At 40.8% G+C, this 15872-nt stretch overlaps 1 protein-coding gene across 1 annotated transcript; it reads left to right on the forward strand.

The window, feature by feature from the left end:
• The first annotated feature begins 8796 nt into the window (after positions 1-8796).
• Positions 8797-14981, forward strand: LOC132114832 (lens fiber major intrinsic protein). Its single transcript, XM_059523221.1, is given in 13 exon segments — positions 8797-8845; positions 11465-11551; positions 11711-11750; positions 11871-12037; positions 12090-12394; positions 12549-12573; positions 12666-12721; positions 13726-13779; positions 13781-13831; positions 13927-14034; positions 14036-14089; positions 14507-14587; positions 14811-14981. Coding segments are annotated over 13 exon segments (1248 nt in total).
• Positions 14982-15872: the final 891 nt, after the last annotated feature.

Below are 15872 nucleotides of genomic sequence, written 5' to 3' on the forward strand. Positions count from 1 at the left end.
CCATGTGGCCATGCCTGGACAGAGCTGAGACAGTCACAAAACAAGTTCAATGCAAAACACCCCCAACCAACTGATGCTGAACACTTATGCATCACTAGAACAACCCGCTGAAAAATGCTGCGAGCATACAGTAAATCATAAAACTATTAAATTAATTACTACCAACACTGCTACTACTACTACTACTACTACAAAAAAATGCTGATTATTTACTGAATAGCTAATCTAAAAATAATTTATAAGTAACATTTATTCTGTACCAGTAGCACAGCCATATTACCTAAATATTATTTTAGAGATTATTTTACCACCTGACATTATTTGAAAAGCTTAAAGCTTTAAATAGAGCAAATTGTAAAATGTTGTGCAATTAACACTCAATATATATGTGTGTGTGTGTGTGTGTGTGTGTGTGTGTGTGTGTGTGTGTGTGTGTGTGTGTGTGTGTGTGTGTGTGTGTGTGTGTGTGTGTGGTTGTGTGTGTGTGGTTGTGTGCGTGTGTGCGTGCGTGCGTGTGTGTGTGTGTGTGTGTGTGTGTGTGTGTGTGTGGTGTCATCTACTTCCAGCTACACTATTTTTAGCTGTACAAAAGCATTTTACTGCATGATATTGCAAGCATTAAATACTTAAAATAAAAATAAGTTGGATAGTGTAAATAATAAATGTGACACAGCATGCATGGTTACCTGGCAAAGATGTTTACCTGAACATGGCCAATAAATAGAGACCTTGTAAATTCAGCAATAGATCTTATAACAATGAAAGATTGATTCAAAAGCTTTGTATATTTGGTATTAAGCAACAAAAATGTCATCCTTAACTCAAAACAAACTAATTAAATTAAGTTTAATTACTTTACTTTATTGTCCTTAAAGTGCATTCTTTATGTAGGCAGCACATACACATACAGCAACCTAACACACATGAAATAACAGACGTTTATCATATATAATTTAAGTTTACATAAACAGGAACGTACACTAAAGACACTAAAGGCGCAGTCACAAGGAAATTTCACTTGAAAAGGGCACATTGTTAACATTGCAAAGATTATAGATAATTACATTTTATAATAGTCTACCAGTATTGTAACTCAAGTCCATTTGCGAAATTTGCTTTCACATGGTTTACTATTAAAATGATTGGAAAATTAGCAAAAAAAAATGTGATGGCAAATGTTTTGCTTTAAGAAATAACTGTTTAAACAAACAGAACAAGAAAAAGAAAAGCACAAGATGAATGTCAATGCCAAAATATTGCAGAAAATGAGTTATGAAACCCGAGGACGTAACTTTTCCAGACAGGAACGCCAATGGGACGTTGTCTGATTGTGTGATAGATTGCCACACAGGAAAGGCCTACAACATGGGTGATCATGTTGAGTATTATATGGTAATAAGATTTAATGCCAGTGGTAACTGATTTTTTTTTTTTTTTTAAATGGTAGACTTGACTAAGATTGTTTAAAACAACGCTATATCCACTCAGTATCAAGGTAGCTGAAGGTATGATTCAAATAAAAACGCTCTGAAAGATTCGTAAATATTTAATTAAATGACTACTGATGCTTTATAGTTAAGTAGATGGTCTTGTTTGGGTGTTTCTTAAAATTTTGTACACTGTTTTATTAAAACAGATTTCAACCTTTTAATTTTTAACCTATACTTCCATATTAATGTGTTGTTTTATTACAGTGGCAGGCTAAATGGAAAAGTCAGTTGAGGTTCCCAGGAAAAAATAAAATAAAATCTCATGACATTATTAAAATAAACTGCAAGAGAAAAAGGCCATGGGGACATTTACTTGATGTGTCTATCAACATTGCAATATTTGGTCTTGTTTCATTGCAAATAAACATGCACTTCATTCCAAAAGTACTTAATTAAAAGCCTAATATATTTTAGCCTTATCTATATACAGAACACAAAATGTGTGTGTGTGTGTGTATATAAATATATATATATATATATATATATATAAATAATTATCTGGCATATTTATCACTATTCTTAAGAAAAGCGATAAACATGCCAGATAGTACTTATCATTGATCTGGATCATGTTACATTAAAAAACAACTCACTGTCTTTATTGGAAAGTGAAATGTAGGGAGAGCAAGAGAAATATAAAACTGTCCAGCAAGTATGCATCATGTCAACATGCATCATGTCGCAATTGCAATTTCTGAACTCCTAGGAATTTACCCAGGAGGACATGAATGCAGCATGAAGTGATGCTTGATAAAAATTAACATGGAATGTTACAGCATGTCATTATTTGAAAGCATTTATTTTTTGCAATCACCATGAATTTGACACACAAACTGTGGAAAATACTGGCCATAAGGTTTTGTTTACATTTACATTTACATTAAATTTAATCATTTAGCAGACGCGTTTAGTCAGCCAGGGTAATTTTTGTTCTGTTCCGGCAGATAGTCGTGCCTGATACACTGTCTGCTCAGCCACTGGAAAGCACTCAACTTAAAAGAAGTGATATGTGTGCTGGCCATTGCTGATTAGCCATTGCATGACTTGCGTTTGTGCTGAACTGTTACTTTTTAAACAAATGCACGAACCGTTTCCATGGATTTAGCTGTGACCTATAGTTTATAAGCTTGAAAAACAGTGATTACTTGATATTTGATGTAGAGTTTCCTCAGGTTGATTTAATGTGCAAGCCAGTTCCATTAGTCCTTTCAGGTGACGTGTAATTTTTTAGATGGTAAAACACCTTCTCCTATGCCAACGCAACTCTCAAACACCCACTGTAGGAAAAGTGGTTTAAACACTTGTTTAAAGCAATTGCTCTAAATAATACCTGTTTGACAAAATATGGGCTACACCACTCTTAAATGTATCATAGCAACAGGTTTGGCAGAAAAATATTGAAAATGTGAACTTCCCAGCATTCCAAAGTCACAAAACATGGCCACTCTGCCTATTGGCACCATTGCTGACAAATTTAGCAAACTTATAAGTATAAGCAAGTCTCAGTCAGTGAGTGTGAGAATCTGTTTATGTTTCTGGTGATTTTGTTTGATTTCTTTACAATATATCAGAGAGATGAACACACTTGAGTTTCTTGGAAAGCTTTTACAAAGGTCCAAGCAACTGCACCATATGGGCCAAAATATCAGTTCTCTTACGAGAGTTCTCTCGTACTGCGTCTTAGCTAAGACGCTACGGGAAAAGTCTCTTTTCACGAAATACTGAAGCAAAAAATTATCCTTAATTTTGAATTTTTGTAAAGCGCATTTGCAGCAGTACACAGCCATAGGCGAGACGGCTTGCTCGCTCATTGGCTGCTCTGCAGCAAGTGCACAGCCTATCGAGCGCAGGCTGATGCAATATCAGACCAATTAGGACGCTTCGCGCCCATCACGCCACTTCCCGCCGAAACGGGTGTGGCTCAACCCTATAAAAGGAGCTCGAAAAGGCTGACTCACCTGATTTTTCATCTCTTCAGCGAAGCTCACGCATCGCTGGATCACGGAGGAAGCAAGCGCCGTCTGAGAGGCATATCAGCTGGCTGGATGGTAGTTTACTTTCGGATGAGCGTACTTCTCAAAGCCCGCCTCATTTCTTCCTGAGCTTCACGAAGAGGTGGCGAAGGCTTGGAACGCTCCATATTCAGCGCAAACTCGCTCGTCTGTCTCGCTAGCATTCTCCACACTGGATGATGCTAAAAACAGGAACTACCAGTCACTTCCGCCGGTGGAACAGGCGATAGCGACGCACCTTTGTCCGCCCTCTGCAGGACGGTGGACAAAAGCGGTGTTGCCATCTAAAGCCTGCTGCATGACGTCACCTCTGCTCGCGCGAATCTTCTGCTGCTGAGCAGGCTGGGTCTGCACTGCACACGATGGCTGCACACGCCGCCGTTGCTCAGTCAACAGAGCGCGCTTCGCATCCAGCCCTTAGCCATTCATGCAGATGCATGTTCAGCGCTTCCAGGGGTTTCGGATTGGGTGCTAGGCATTATAAGGAGAGGCTACTCGCTACAGTTTTTTCGACGCCCTCCGCGCCTTTTAGCGCGCGTCGAAACCACGGTCAAAACAGAAGTAGCACGCATACTTCGGGCCGAAATCTCAAAACTGCTGAGCAGAGGGGCTGTAGAGCCTGTGTCTCAAGCTCAAAGCGAAGGGGGACTGTACAGCAGATACTTTCTAGTGCCCAAGAGAGACGGGGTCTCAGGCCCATACCGGATCTAAGACAGCTGAACAATGCATTGGTGAAACGCAGTTTTCAGAATGCTTAAGACCAGGAAGCTCCTCGCGCATATTCGCAGAGGAGACTGGTTCATGTCAATAGATCTGAAGGACGCGTATTTTCAAATACAGAAGTCACAGGCGATATTGAGATTTGCCTTCGAGGGCCAGGCATACCAGTTTGCAGTCCTGCCGTTCGGCTTGTCCGTAGCTCCTTGTACGTTTACGAGGTGCATGGACGCAGCGCTCGCTCCTCTCAGACTCAGAGGCATGCGAGTACTGAACTATTTGGACGACTGGCTGACTCTGGCTCAATCACGAGCGGAGCTCGTGGAGCACAGGGCCGTTTTACTCGATCACCTCGAGAAACTCGGTCTCAGTGTCAACTGGACGAAGAGTCGCTGAACCCCAGTCAGACGATACTGTCTTGGGTTTAGTTCTGGACTCACATTCCATGACGGCACGGCTGTCACCACAGCGTGTGTTGGGCATTCAGCGCGCGGCGAGTTCTCTCCGCTGCGGCGCGACCATTTCGCTCAGAGATTGTCAGAGGATGCTGGGTCTCATGGCCTCAGCATCTCCGGTTCTGCAGTTGGGCCTGCTCCGCATGCGCCCCCTGCAGTTCTGGCTGAAAGCGCGGGTACCGCGTCGACTGCATCTCAGGGTCAATCAGGGCTGTGTTACAGCCCTGAAACCCTGGACAGCAAACGACTGTTACCAATCAGGTGTAAGCCTGGGGACTTCCTCGAAAGTGAAGATGGTGTCGACGGACGCCTCCACTTCCGGATGCGGAGCGCTGCTCGAGGGCAGACTGTCGTTTGGCCTGTGGTCAGAACGGGAAAGGCTCCAACATATCAACTGTCTGGAAATGCTGGAAGTGGAGAACGCGCTGACGCGCTTTTGTCCCCGAATCAAGGGACTCCACGTCTTAGTCCGTTGGGACGACATGTCTGTGGTGTCCTACAGAAATCGCCAGGGCGGTCTCGGGTCCCGAAACCTGTACAGGTTGGCAGAACGCCTCCTGGTTCGGGCTCAGCGCGACTTGCGCTCGCTGAGGGCAGTTGATGTGTCTGGGCTACAGAATCTGGGTCCAGACAGGCTGTCCAGAAGCAACATTCCCACGGGCAAATGGTCTCTACACCCGCAAACAGTCTGGCTGTTGTGGGAGAGATTTGGCAGGGCGGAGGTGGACCTCTTCGCGTCCCACGAAAACGCTCACTGCCCCGCGGTATTTTCCAAGGACGAAAGCGCGCTGTCACGGAGATGGCCGTGCTGCCCGCTTTATGCTTTCCCTCCCGTCTCCCTCCTTCCGCAGGTGATAGAACGGGTGAGAGAAATGAGATGTTCAATACTGCTTGTAGCACCTTTTTGGAAGAACCAACCATGGTTCCCAGATTTGATGCAGTTAGCAGACATCGCCCTGTGGCCAAAGCCGTTGAGGAGGGATCTCCTCTCGCAGGCCAGGGGCTTGATTTGGCACCCTCAACCGGAGTTGTGGTCCCTCCATGTGTGGGCGCTCAACGGTTACCCGCTGATCTCTCAGTAGGAGTGCTAAATACCATCCCTCAGGCTAGAGCTCCGTCGACACGACGGCTGTATGCCTCGGAGTGGTCGGTGTTCTACAGCTGGTGCACGGCTCGGGGATGTTCACCCCTTAGTTGTGAGGTGACGGGGGTTCTCTCCTTCCTACAGGAACTGTTGGATAAGGGCAGAGCCCCATCCACGCTCAGAGTTTATGTGGCGGCCATTGCAGCGTTTTCAGAACAGCGCTCGGTCAGTCAATAGGGAGGAACGATTTGGTCATCCGCTTCCTTAGAGGAGCTAGGAGGCTGAATCCTCTGAATCCCTATATGGGACCTCGCGGCGGTTTTTGGAGGCCATGAAGGGTCCCCCTTCTGAGCCTATCCAATCGATTAGCCTCCAGCATCTGTCGTTCAAGACAGTATTCTTGTTGGCTCTCGCTTCAGTGAAGCGTGTGGGTGACATGCACGCGCTTTCGGTGAGCCTGTCGCGCTTGGAGTTTGGGCCTAATGACTCAAGGGTCATACTCAAACCTAGGCACGGTTATGTGCCGAAGTCCCTCAACACGCCGTTTCGGGCTCAGGTTATTGCCCTGTCTGCCCTGTCGGTGTCAGGAGAGGATGGAGACTCGTTGCTTCAGGTTTATTGGTGTGTGATCCCTGCGCGCACGGCGTTTTACATGGGGTTCCCGTAGCGTCTTAGCTAAGACGCAGTACGAGAGAACTCTCGTAAGAGAACGTGAAGTGGCGTGATGGGCGCGAAGCGTCCTAATTGGTCTGATATTGCATCAGCCTGCGCTCGATAGGCTGTGCACTTGCTGCAGAGCAGCCAATGAGCGAGCGAGCCGTCTCGCCTATGGCTGTGTACTGCTGCAAATGCGCTTTACAAAAATTCAAAATTAAGGATAATTTTTTGCTTCAGTATTTCGTGAAAAGAGACTTTTCCCGTAGCGTCTTAGCTAAGACGCAGTACTCGTTCCCTCTTCTAGAGAGAACCGAGGTTACGTAAGTAACCGAGTACGTTTTGTTTCAGAACATCAAATGTCTGTTGAATTAGCAGAACGTTTTGTTGCGGCTCTTTAACAATATAATTGCAGGAGGGTTCTAAAAAATCATTATTTTTGCAGTTTTGTTTGTGCTGCAGAGATTACACACCTTATATTCTTTTATTTGTTTTGTTTGTTTGTAATGAGACTTTCAAGCTTTAATTCGGAAGGCTTTTTCGTTATGGTCAGAAGTGTAAAGTATGTCTATGGGTTTATAGCTGTCTGAGAGCGGAGCTGGCAGTACTCCCAGACCTCAGTCTTTTTAAGCGGTTATCACCCAGTTAACATCAGGGGCTGCTGAATGACAAGAGCACAGTTTTATTTACTGGTGCTGTGAATCTGTTTGGATGAATCCAGTTGAATCTCTCACAATGTCAGAACAAACACCTTTTGTTTTGTTGTTTACTTCCATCTTTCTTGTGTTAGAAAAAAAAAATACATAAATGAGTTATCACGTAATGATCCCTGATAAGAGATGCTAGCAAATATTTAGTATTGCCCTGGTTTATCAAATTAGTGTAACACTGATTTTCATTAGGCTCAACACAAAATGACACAAATGTTGCCATGGTATTTGAAATCTCAGCTTCCCTAGTACATGGAAATGTGCTCTTTTTCAAGGGTGCTGGCGGAGGAGGAGCACTCTAAACCTCTGTGTGCAATATCGTTCACAGCCAAAACTAAAAAATAACTGAGAAGTGTCGCAGAGTGGCCTGCCCACATTACTCTTCTACCCTGCCATTAATATCATGTTCGTGCAATTCATGAATTATATCGCTGGAGGGTTAAAATATTTTTAATACACCTTTGCAAAAATCTGAGATGCTAGCATTACTGTCTAATTGCTGTAGAGAGTAAGTGTTACATGGTTATGTTGCCATCTAGTGAGAGAATGGTAAACAGGCATAGATGTGCACGCTGAACGTGGTTTCAGTGAAAAGATGCTGATGTTCACATACAAGAGTGCTTTTGACTTTTGAAGCCTGCTTTCACAATAAAACTTTCAATCAATAACGTTACCCTTTTGTCTTTTCTACCACCTGAAAAGGGAATATTTCTGTGTGCCCTTGAGTCTTATTTTGCCTGGCTGCCATTTTATGATTCAATAAATCTCTACACTTCGGCAATCTCTACAGTTCTGCATAATGGCTATCAAGGACAAATGGCATGTTCCTACTCAACAGTAAGCAGCTTTAGAACAACTACACACGAATCTCAATATATCTCAGGTGGCTGCTCTGAAATGGCTTAAAAAGCTTTTTACATGTAAAAAGTAAAATACACTGTGTAGGGGAATTTATAGTTAGGATCTAAGGACCAGATATGTGACAGATATGTGATCATTGCAGATCATTAGGATGTGAAGTAAAGTTCATGTTCCATGAAGATATTTTGTAAATTCCCTACCATAAATATATCAAAACTCAATTTCTTATTAATAATATGCATTGGTAAGAACTTCAGTTGGACAATATTAAAAGTGATTTTGTACCCTCAGATTCCAGATTTTCAAATAGCTGTATCTCAAGCTGTCCTATATCCTAACAAGCCATACTTCAATGGAAAGCTTATTTATTCAGTTTTCAGATGATGTATAGATCTCAATTTCGAGAAATTGATCCTTATGAGTGGTTTTGTGGTCCAGGGTCACATATGATGAACAAAGACCAGGAGTCAGAGATGCAATCAACTGAAGATTTAACATTTACTGAAGAAAACAGTTTGCAGTTTCATCAGCAGAAGTCGAGGAGTTCATAGACTGCTCTGCATATCAGAATCAGAAAGAGCTTTATTGCCAAGTTTGCTTGCGCATACACGGACACACAGAAATCTTAACAGATTCTTAACAGATATCTTGTAACATATCTTTACAACAATATTTAGGAAACATAATGACTGGTCCAAAATCATGACTGTTACATATCATCCAGCCCTAATTTGACGTTTGGTTACCACTGAGTGTTACAATGACTCAAGGTCAGCTAGCAGTCAGCAAACCACAGCTATCAGCTGGATAATCATGACACACAGCTTCACCCTCACTGGTGAGAGGAAGGCTGGAAGACAGGGCGTGAAAATGGATGTGTCATCGCCTTCGATTATAGGGAGTTAGAGGTGTGCGCAGGGAGACGCTTGCCTGGTGTAACCCGACCTCAGTGGGGTCTTCAATGTACAGATGATGAATGAAACTCTTGAGTGAAGGACAGGTCTATAGGCTGTGTGTGTGTGTGTGTGTGTGTGTGTGTGTGCGTGTGCGTGTGCGTGTGTGTGTGTTTATGTGGTGCAGGTGGTCCAGTTTGATTATGATTAGCTTAAATAATGCTTAATGATGTTTTTTTAAGTCAATGTATGTAGCTAGTTTTTTTCCACCTATGTAACAAAACAATAATAACTGTTTTCAAAGAGGTTTCCCACTAACATTGAGTAAAAGTTCTATGGTCCTTTGGGAAAAAAAATGTATAAAATGAAATAAGAACTGATCATCCAATGATGCCAACTTCATTCATTAAAAATGAGTAATGAGTCAGAAAACTCTTGATAAATGACTATCTGAAATGTATTCCCCCTTTAGGGCTGAAATCACCTACCTTTTCATCTGACAGTTTTAGTCTTATTAGATTTGTCATCAATAATACATACAGATGGCCGAAGTAGCAGGCAATAGCGGATGTAATTTAAAGACTGTCTGGAGGTACTACATTTATCTATCAGTGGACAAAATTGACTAGAAACTTTTTTTATTCATTCACTAAATTCTTCTGATATATTCACAAAAGTTCCGGGCCTTTAGCAATGTGAGTATATATATATATATATATATATATATATATATATATATATATATATATATATATATATATATATATATATATATATATATATATGCGTGATTTGCTTTTTGGTATGAATTGCTCCTGAGCAATGAGCTCCTGACATGATATGCAAGTCAGCGTAAAGGTGCAGAGGAGTTTGACCTCTGCTGCTAAAAGAACAGGCACTGATGTGAAACCCCTGAGGCCTGAGTAAATTTGAAAAATCCTCCAGTGGAATCCAATCCAAAATGATACCCTTCTGCACTTCTTACATGACAAAGCCCTTGTGCTGCTGGGGTGACCAAATGTAATCTTCAAATGCGGGAGGGGTGGCCTGATTAGATTTAGTACCTGGTTCTGGGGCTCTGCAGAAGCTCAGAAAACGATTTACAGATGGCCACAGGTTGAGGATGGACAATGAATGTAAACCCAACCCTGTCCAGGGGAGAGACTGAACAAAATGAACATAAATCTAAGAGCCGGCTAAAACCGCAGACTGAGGATGTAAGATAAGACCAACTGAAAAAAAGAATATTGAACTGGAATCTTAATATCGCTTTGACCTTAGCAAGACCTAGACTCTTTTTCTTAGACATCAGCTAAAAATATTTTGAGTCATTGGTCTCATTTGTGTACCTCACTTCTCTTTCCAAAGACAGATATTTGCTAGAATTTCACAGAAAGGGATGTTTTCGGGAATATCTGTGATTTTTGTATAGCCTGGGACACACTTTATAAGTCAAGGGTTTCAGAATGTCCACAGATCATTTGAGAGATGGATCAGTCCATTTCAAAAGTTTCAAAACTAATATATATATATATAAAGGGGCTTTTAATGTTTTGACCGACGTAAGATTTATTTGCAATAATTGCATAAAGGACTTGGAACTGTATACTGTAGCTGGCCTTACATTTTAGTAAGGATTTGTCACACAAAGATATTTGAGTACTGGGCTTCAAACTGTGTGAAATCCCCTGGTTTAGGTCATATGCAATCACCCCTGGATCAAGTCTACACTAATGGATTTTATCTTCTTGTTTTCCAAATATTAGCCAAGAGTTTCACATTTCTAGACATTTCACAGAAGTGGGTCAACCATTCTAACCTACTGTACTTGTAAAGCACAAATCAAAGGGCATCATCCCTGCTCCAGAAGTTTTGTGGTATGCTTTTATCTCATGCCCACAGAATCTCAAATAAATGTATATAAATACAATCAATGTAATTTCGTAGTGAATAAGTGAAATGGTTCATTTGTCAAACACATGCACTATACAAACTAACCATTTTCATCTCTTTTCATTTGAGTCCTCCAAGTGTCCTTCCATCAAAAGCCTCGTCAAATACAGAAGACTAATCTTTTCCCCTAAAAAGGTAACCTTATAGTTCCTATTCATGTTTCACTCATATCAACCTATCCCGATTAGACCTACATTCATACTCTATAGAATGTCTATAGAATATAGTATCTCTATAGAATACTCGATAGAATGTCACCGAAGCTCAGTCTCAAACTGTGGAGCCATTGTTGGGGTCGGCCATGTTATCTAGTTTAGTTTTCTTTTCCACCCTTTTTTCTCAGTCACTTTAAAAGAGCTTGCCACTTAAAGGCGTAAGCAGATATAGACATGGACTACTTTTTAGAACAACACTCATATTTACTTAAACTTGTGGGTTGAAATTGAGTTATGTGTGTATTTGGATTTGGTCAGCACAGAATGAAAGCACAGAAGTCTGCTTTCTTTGCTGTATTCTTTACTATCTTCACAATATGCCTTGGCTCCTGCCTGATTTTTATCGCCTACTAAGATCTAATCTTTCTTCGTCTTAACACTTGCTTGGTACTTGCTTTGACACGTCTTAATCCCTTTCAGTCGTGACTACCTCAGAGGAATATATGTGAGCCTTTTTGATAAAGCGACTGAATCAAGTCCGACCCTCAAGCTTAGCTCCTCTGGCAGGTGAAACCCCAGAAGAACGACTGTTGGTTTTTGATAAGGAAATCCAATCGGTGCTGGAAAGGAGACATTTAGCATACAGAGAGAGTCTGAAAGCAGCGCCTGGTTCTTTTTGGTTCTTCACTTAACACCTGATGAAACTGCAAGGCTTTTCTGTGACAGTGTACAGGAAAGATCAGGCCAGCGGACAAAGGAAGGCAAGGTGCAAACTGAGGGATCCATTTGAAGACGTCACAGGGTGACATGCAGATGGCCAAATATATGAATGGCGTGGCTGGATTTGCAGCACATGATGTTGATGACTCTTCTAGATCTGATTTAGAATCAAGACTGCTAACTCAAAATTCATTGCTAAAGGAGATCTAGATTACAAAGAAGACAAGCTGAAGAAGAAGCACCATGAAACCCTTGTCCAAATTCAGCTTGATCCTAAGGGACATATGGTCTGGCTTGTTTTTTCGTGACATATTCTGTGAGTTTTTGGCAACTGTTCTTTTCCTCTTCATCAGCCTCTCTTCTGTCTTGCTGTGGCCACATGCAGGGCCTCTGTCATTGGACTCCATCACAGATGAACCCCTCCCTACGCTGGACTCTTCTTTGGCATGCTCACCCGACCCACTGCATGTTTCTTTGGCTTTCGGAGTATCTATAACCCTGGCCTCTGTCTGCCTGGGTGAGGTGCATCTCAACCCGGTGGTTACCCTGGCTTTGGTTGCAGGCTTGAGGGTAAGCCCCTGGCGGGCTGTCCTTTTGGTGGGAGCGCAACTGCTTGGTGCCCTCAGTGCATGTGCTCTCCTGTTAGGCATAATGCCGACTGCCCTAAAGAGCAACCTGGGGGTTAATGAGGTGAGATGTGTTGGATTCTACAGGTTTCTCTTAATCTGTCTATAACAGGGGTTCTTAACTTTGGTCCACTTTACCACAAATTTTAGCACCAACCTTGAAACTTACCTGACTGTAACTTTCAAGTAATCCTGAAGATGTTGTTTAGCTTGTTCAGGTGTGGTTGATGAGGGTTGGAGCTAAACTGGACCTGAGCCAGAGCTGAGAACCCCTGGTCTATAAGCTTCCCTGATATTACTCTGATATCTGTGTTCTGTGTATTCTGATATCTATGCTCTGGAACTTCTGAACTCTTCTCTTCATCAGTGTTCCCACACCCTGTTCTTGGAGGCACTGAAACAAAACCTTCCTAATCACCTGATCAACTCGTAGGTTCATTAGTATAGATTTCTAAACTTGAAATGGATGGGTCAAATTAGGGTGCTATCCAAGATTTGAAGTGTTGGGGTACCTCCAGGAATATCTGTGTTCTGGATCATCTGATTACTGTATCTTTTGATACTGTATTGGTCTGGATCCACTCATATCTGTTTTGTTATCTGTGATCAGTGTGGCCAACTTTGCCAGGATCAAAATTGAATGTAGTTTAATGATTCGAATGTAGTTTAATGAGCATTTGATTTCTCTCAAGATCTGTTAAAATCTTATTTAAAAGAGACCATTTAAATCTATCTAAAACATTTCTGTGTCTATAGTTAATGTGATTGCTCAATAAAATCAAGGCTTTTATTCACCATTATTACGTTAACGCTAGGTAATTACCAAGTGATTAAGCCACTCTCATTTATTCCACAATGTAATTTAATGATTTCTTGCAAATTATTCTTAATTTCATTGTGACATGCAGAGTGTTATACTTTTCATTCTCCAATAAGCCAATTCTCCTTTTAATTTTGATTAACCATTGATGGTTGTTAGTTAACAAAATGCATAATGTAGAGATTGGGTTGTAAGGGTAGAAATGTAGGAAACCATGTTATATTCTGTATTATTCTTGCTCAGAATGACTCAACATCCTAGTGCACCTGTCAAAGTGGAACACTGCATTTTATTCTGTTCTGTCCTTTTTATGTTCTTTTTAGTACAATACAGATCTGTCAAAAAGTTTGTAATAGTAAACAGAAAAACAGAGGCATTGTGGTAGAAAGATTGAACATTAAAAAAAAACATTAGAAAGAAACAGCTAATCTCTGAAAAATCAGAAACGAGAATGGAGTGTACGGAAGGAGTAGATCTGTAAATCACTAAGAAGAAGAAAAGAGTAGGAAAGTGTCAAAATAACAATGTGCATGAAAAATATCAATTTGATGGCAAATGTGCTCTGCGTATGTCAGAGAAAGTGAGGAAACAGTAAGATGGGCATGGATGGATGGAGGGAGATAGAAAATCAGAGAGAGAGAGAGAGAGAGAGAGAGAAGGGAAGAAAACATAGTTTGTCCGGTAATTGGAGTGAATGAGGAAAGGAGATAGAGGCAGTTAGAAAAGACAGATAGTGTCCAACAATAACAGATAAAACTCCACTTACCCTCCTTCAGGTGGACCCAGGAGTATATCTGTATCAGGCTCTGTTAGTGGAGATGGCTGTTACATTCCAGCTAGTGCTGTGTGTCCAGGCTGCCACTCATCCCAAATCAGCATCAGCCCTCCATGGCCCCAGCCGTCATCGGCCTGTCTGTCACCCTTGGTCATCTTGTGGCAGTAAGGATGCCTGATGAGATATCTTTGTACTTATTTAAAGATATGAATAACATTGTTCATTATACAAACATTGAAGTGAACTGAATGCTCACTGTTTTCTCACATGGATTTTGTATGGTTAAGTGGTGGTATTTTTACACACTAAATTTTGTCTTTTGATGAAAATGTTCTTTACATTTAGTCAGCACTTAGTTATATAATATTACATATAATATTTAGTCCATATTAATTCATTAAAGTCTATTTTCTTTGTCTGAAATGTAATTCAAGTCCATTAATGGCTGAAAACTTCTGGTAGACATTTGCTGCATTTTTTTATTAAACATAAAATAACTACTTAATAAATAGGGGGAAATTTGGCAAAAAGTGTGAATTTGGCAGGAGACCCAAAATTGCCCTTTGTTGTTTGGTCTGCAGATTGGCTTCACAGGCTGTGGAATGAATCCTGCCAGGTCATTTGGTCCAGCTGTGCTAACTATGAACTTCCATAATCACTGGGTGAGTACCAAAATAATAATAATATATATATATATATATATATATATATATATATATATATATATATATATATGTAGTAGTAAATTATTATTTTATAAATTACTTGAATGTATTTATTTTGCATGAACAAGCTTACTCTCAAAATGACTTGTACTTAGTGCGTAACTTTATGTAATAATTGAAGGTGAATATGAAGGTTTATGTTTCACCTGGCCTTATGCAGGTGTATTGGGTGGGGCCTTGTGCTGGCTCTCTCCTTGCCTGGCTACTGAATGACATGGTTCTCCATCCTCGTTGGAGCTGCCTTGGGAACTGGGTGACAGAGTGTAAAGAGACACTCCTGAAAGATCTTTCCCAGCAGTCCGGAGACCCTGAAAACCATGTGGAAGCATAGTCATTCAAATAAACCATGTATCTCCATGCAATATTTTAGAGCGTCACTGATTCATTGCCTAATTTGTTTAGAAGTTTGTTTAAAAGACCACCTGTAACTGACAGAGTTTGGTGGATTGCGGATATGTAATTCTGAGATCAGATGCTCATGAATCCATTTATTCAGGACTTGTCCAAACAGCATCTAGTCTCTCGCTCCACTTGTGCGACACATGGACCTATAGCCGAGCACTCTGTTTTTTGCATCATTTTTTGCATGTATTCTGCTAAAATAAGCTTCCTTTTATTAGTCTAGCTGCTATTGTGTTGTGTTGTTTTGTTTTTGTTTTCTTATCTTTATGCCTCTTATCTTTGTGTAGTTTTGTCAAATAAATTCAGTGCAGCATAGAATATTGCCAATGTCCGAAAATGAGCTGAAATTCACTCTGGGCTTATAATTATGTAACACTTCTCATTTTATTGTAAAACAGATTGTCTTGGGTTTTGAGACTTAATAGCAATGCATATGACGTTCAACAATCAATAAGAGAATACATATTGCGTACTCATGCACCCCTTTGAAACCCATTGAAATTAAATATCTTTCATGTCAATTCGCTATATTATTTCTATAGTGATTAATACAATACAGATAGTGACAAAGCAGATCTAAAAGACAATAGTGTGATTATTTAGCTCAAGTCAGTTCATTGTTGGTTCAGTTCAGATCAATATCAGTGTGAAGTTCATCAATTTGAAATTAGTTCAATTCAGTAGTTCTACAATAGACAGTAATAATGATGTTATTCAACTCAAGTCAATTTAATAGTGATGATCCAAATGTGATTCAGCATCTCTTGTGGATGGATAATGTTAATTATGTCTCTCTCTCTCTCTAAATATTTATGATACA

Source organism: Carassius carassius, chromosome 1 (genome assembly GCF_963082965.1).
Source record: "Carassius carassius chromosome 1, fCarCar2.1, whole genome shotgun sequence".
NCBI lineage: Eukaryota > Metazoa > Chordata > Actinopteri > Cypriniformes > Cyprinidae > Carassius > Carassius carassius.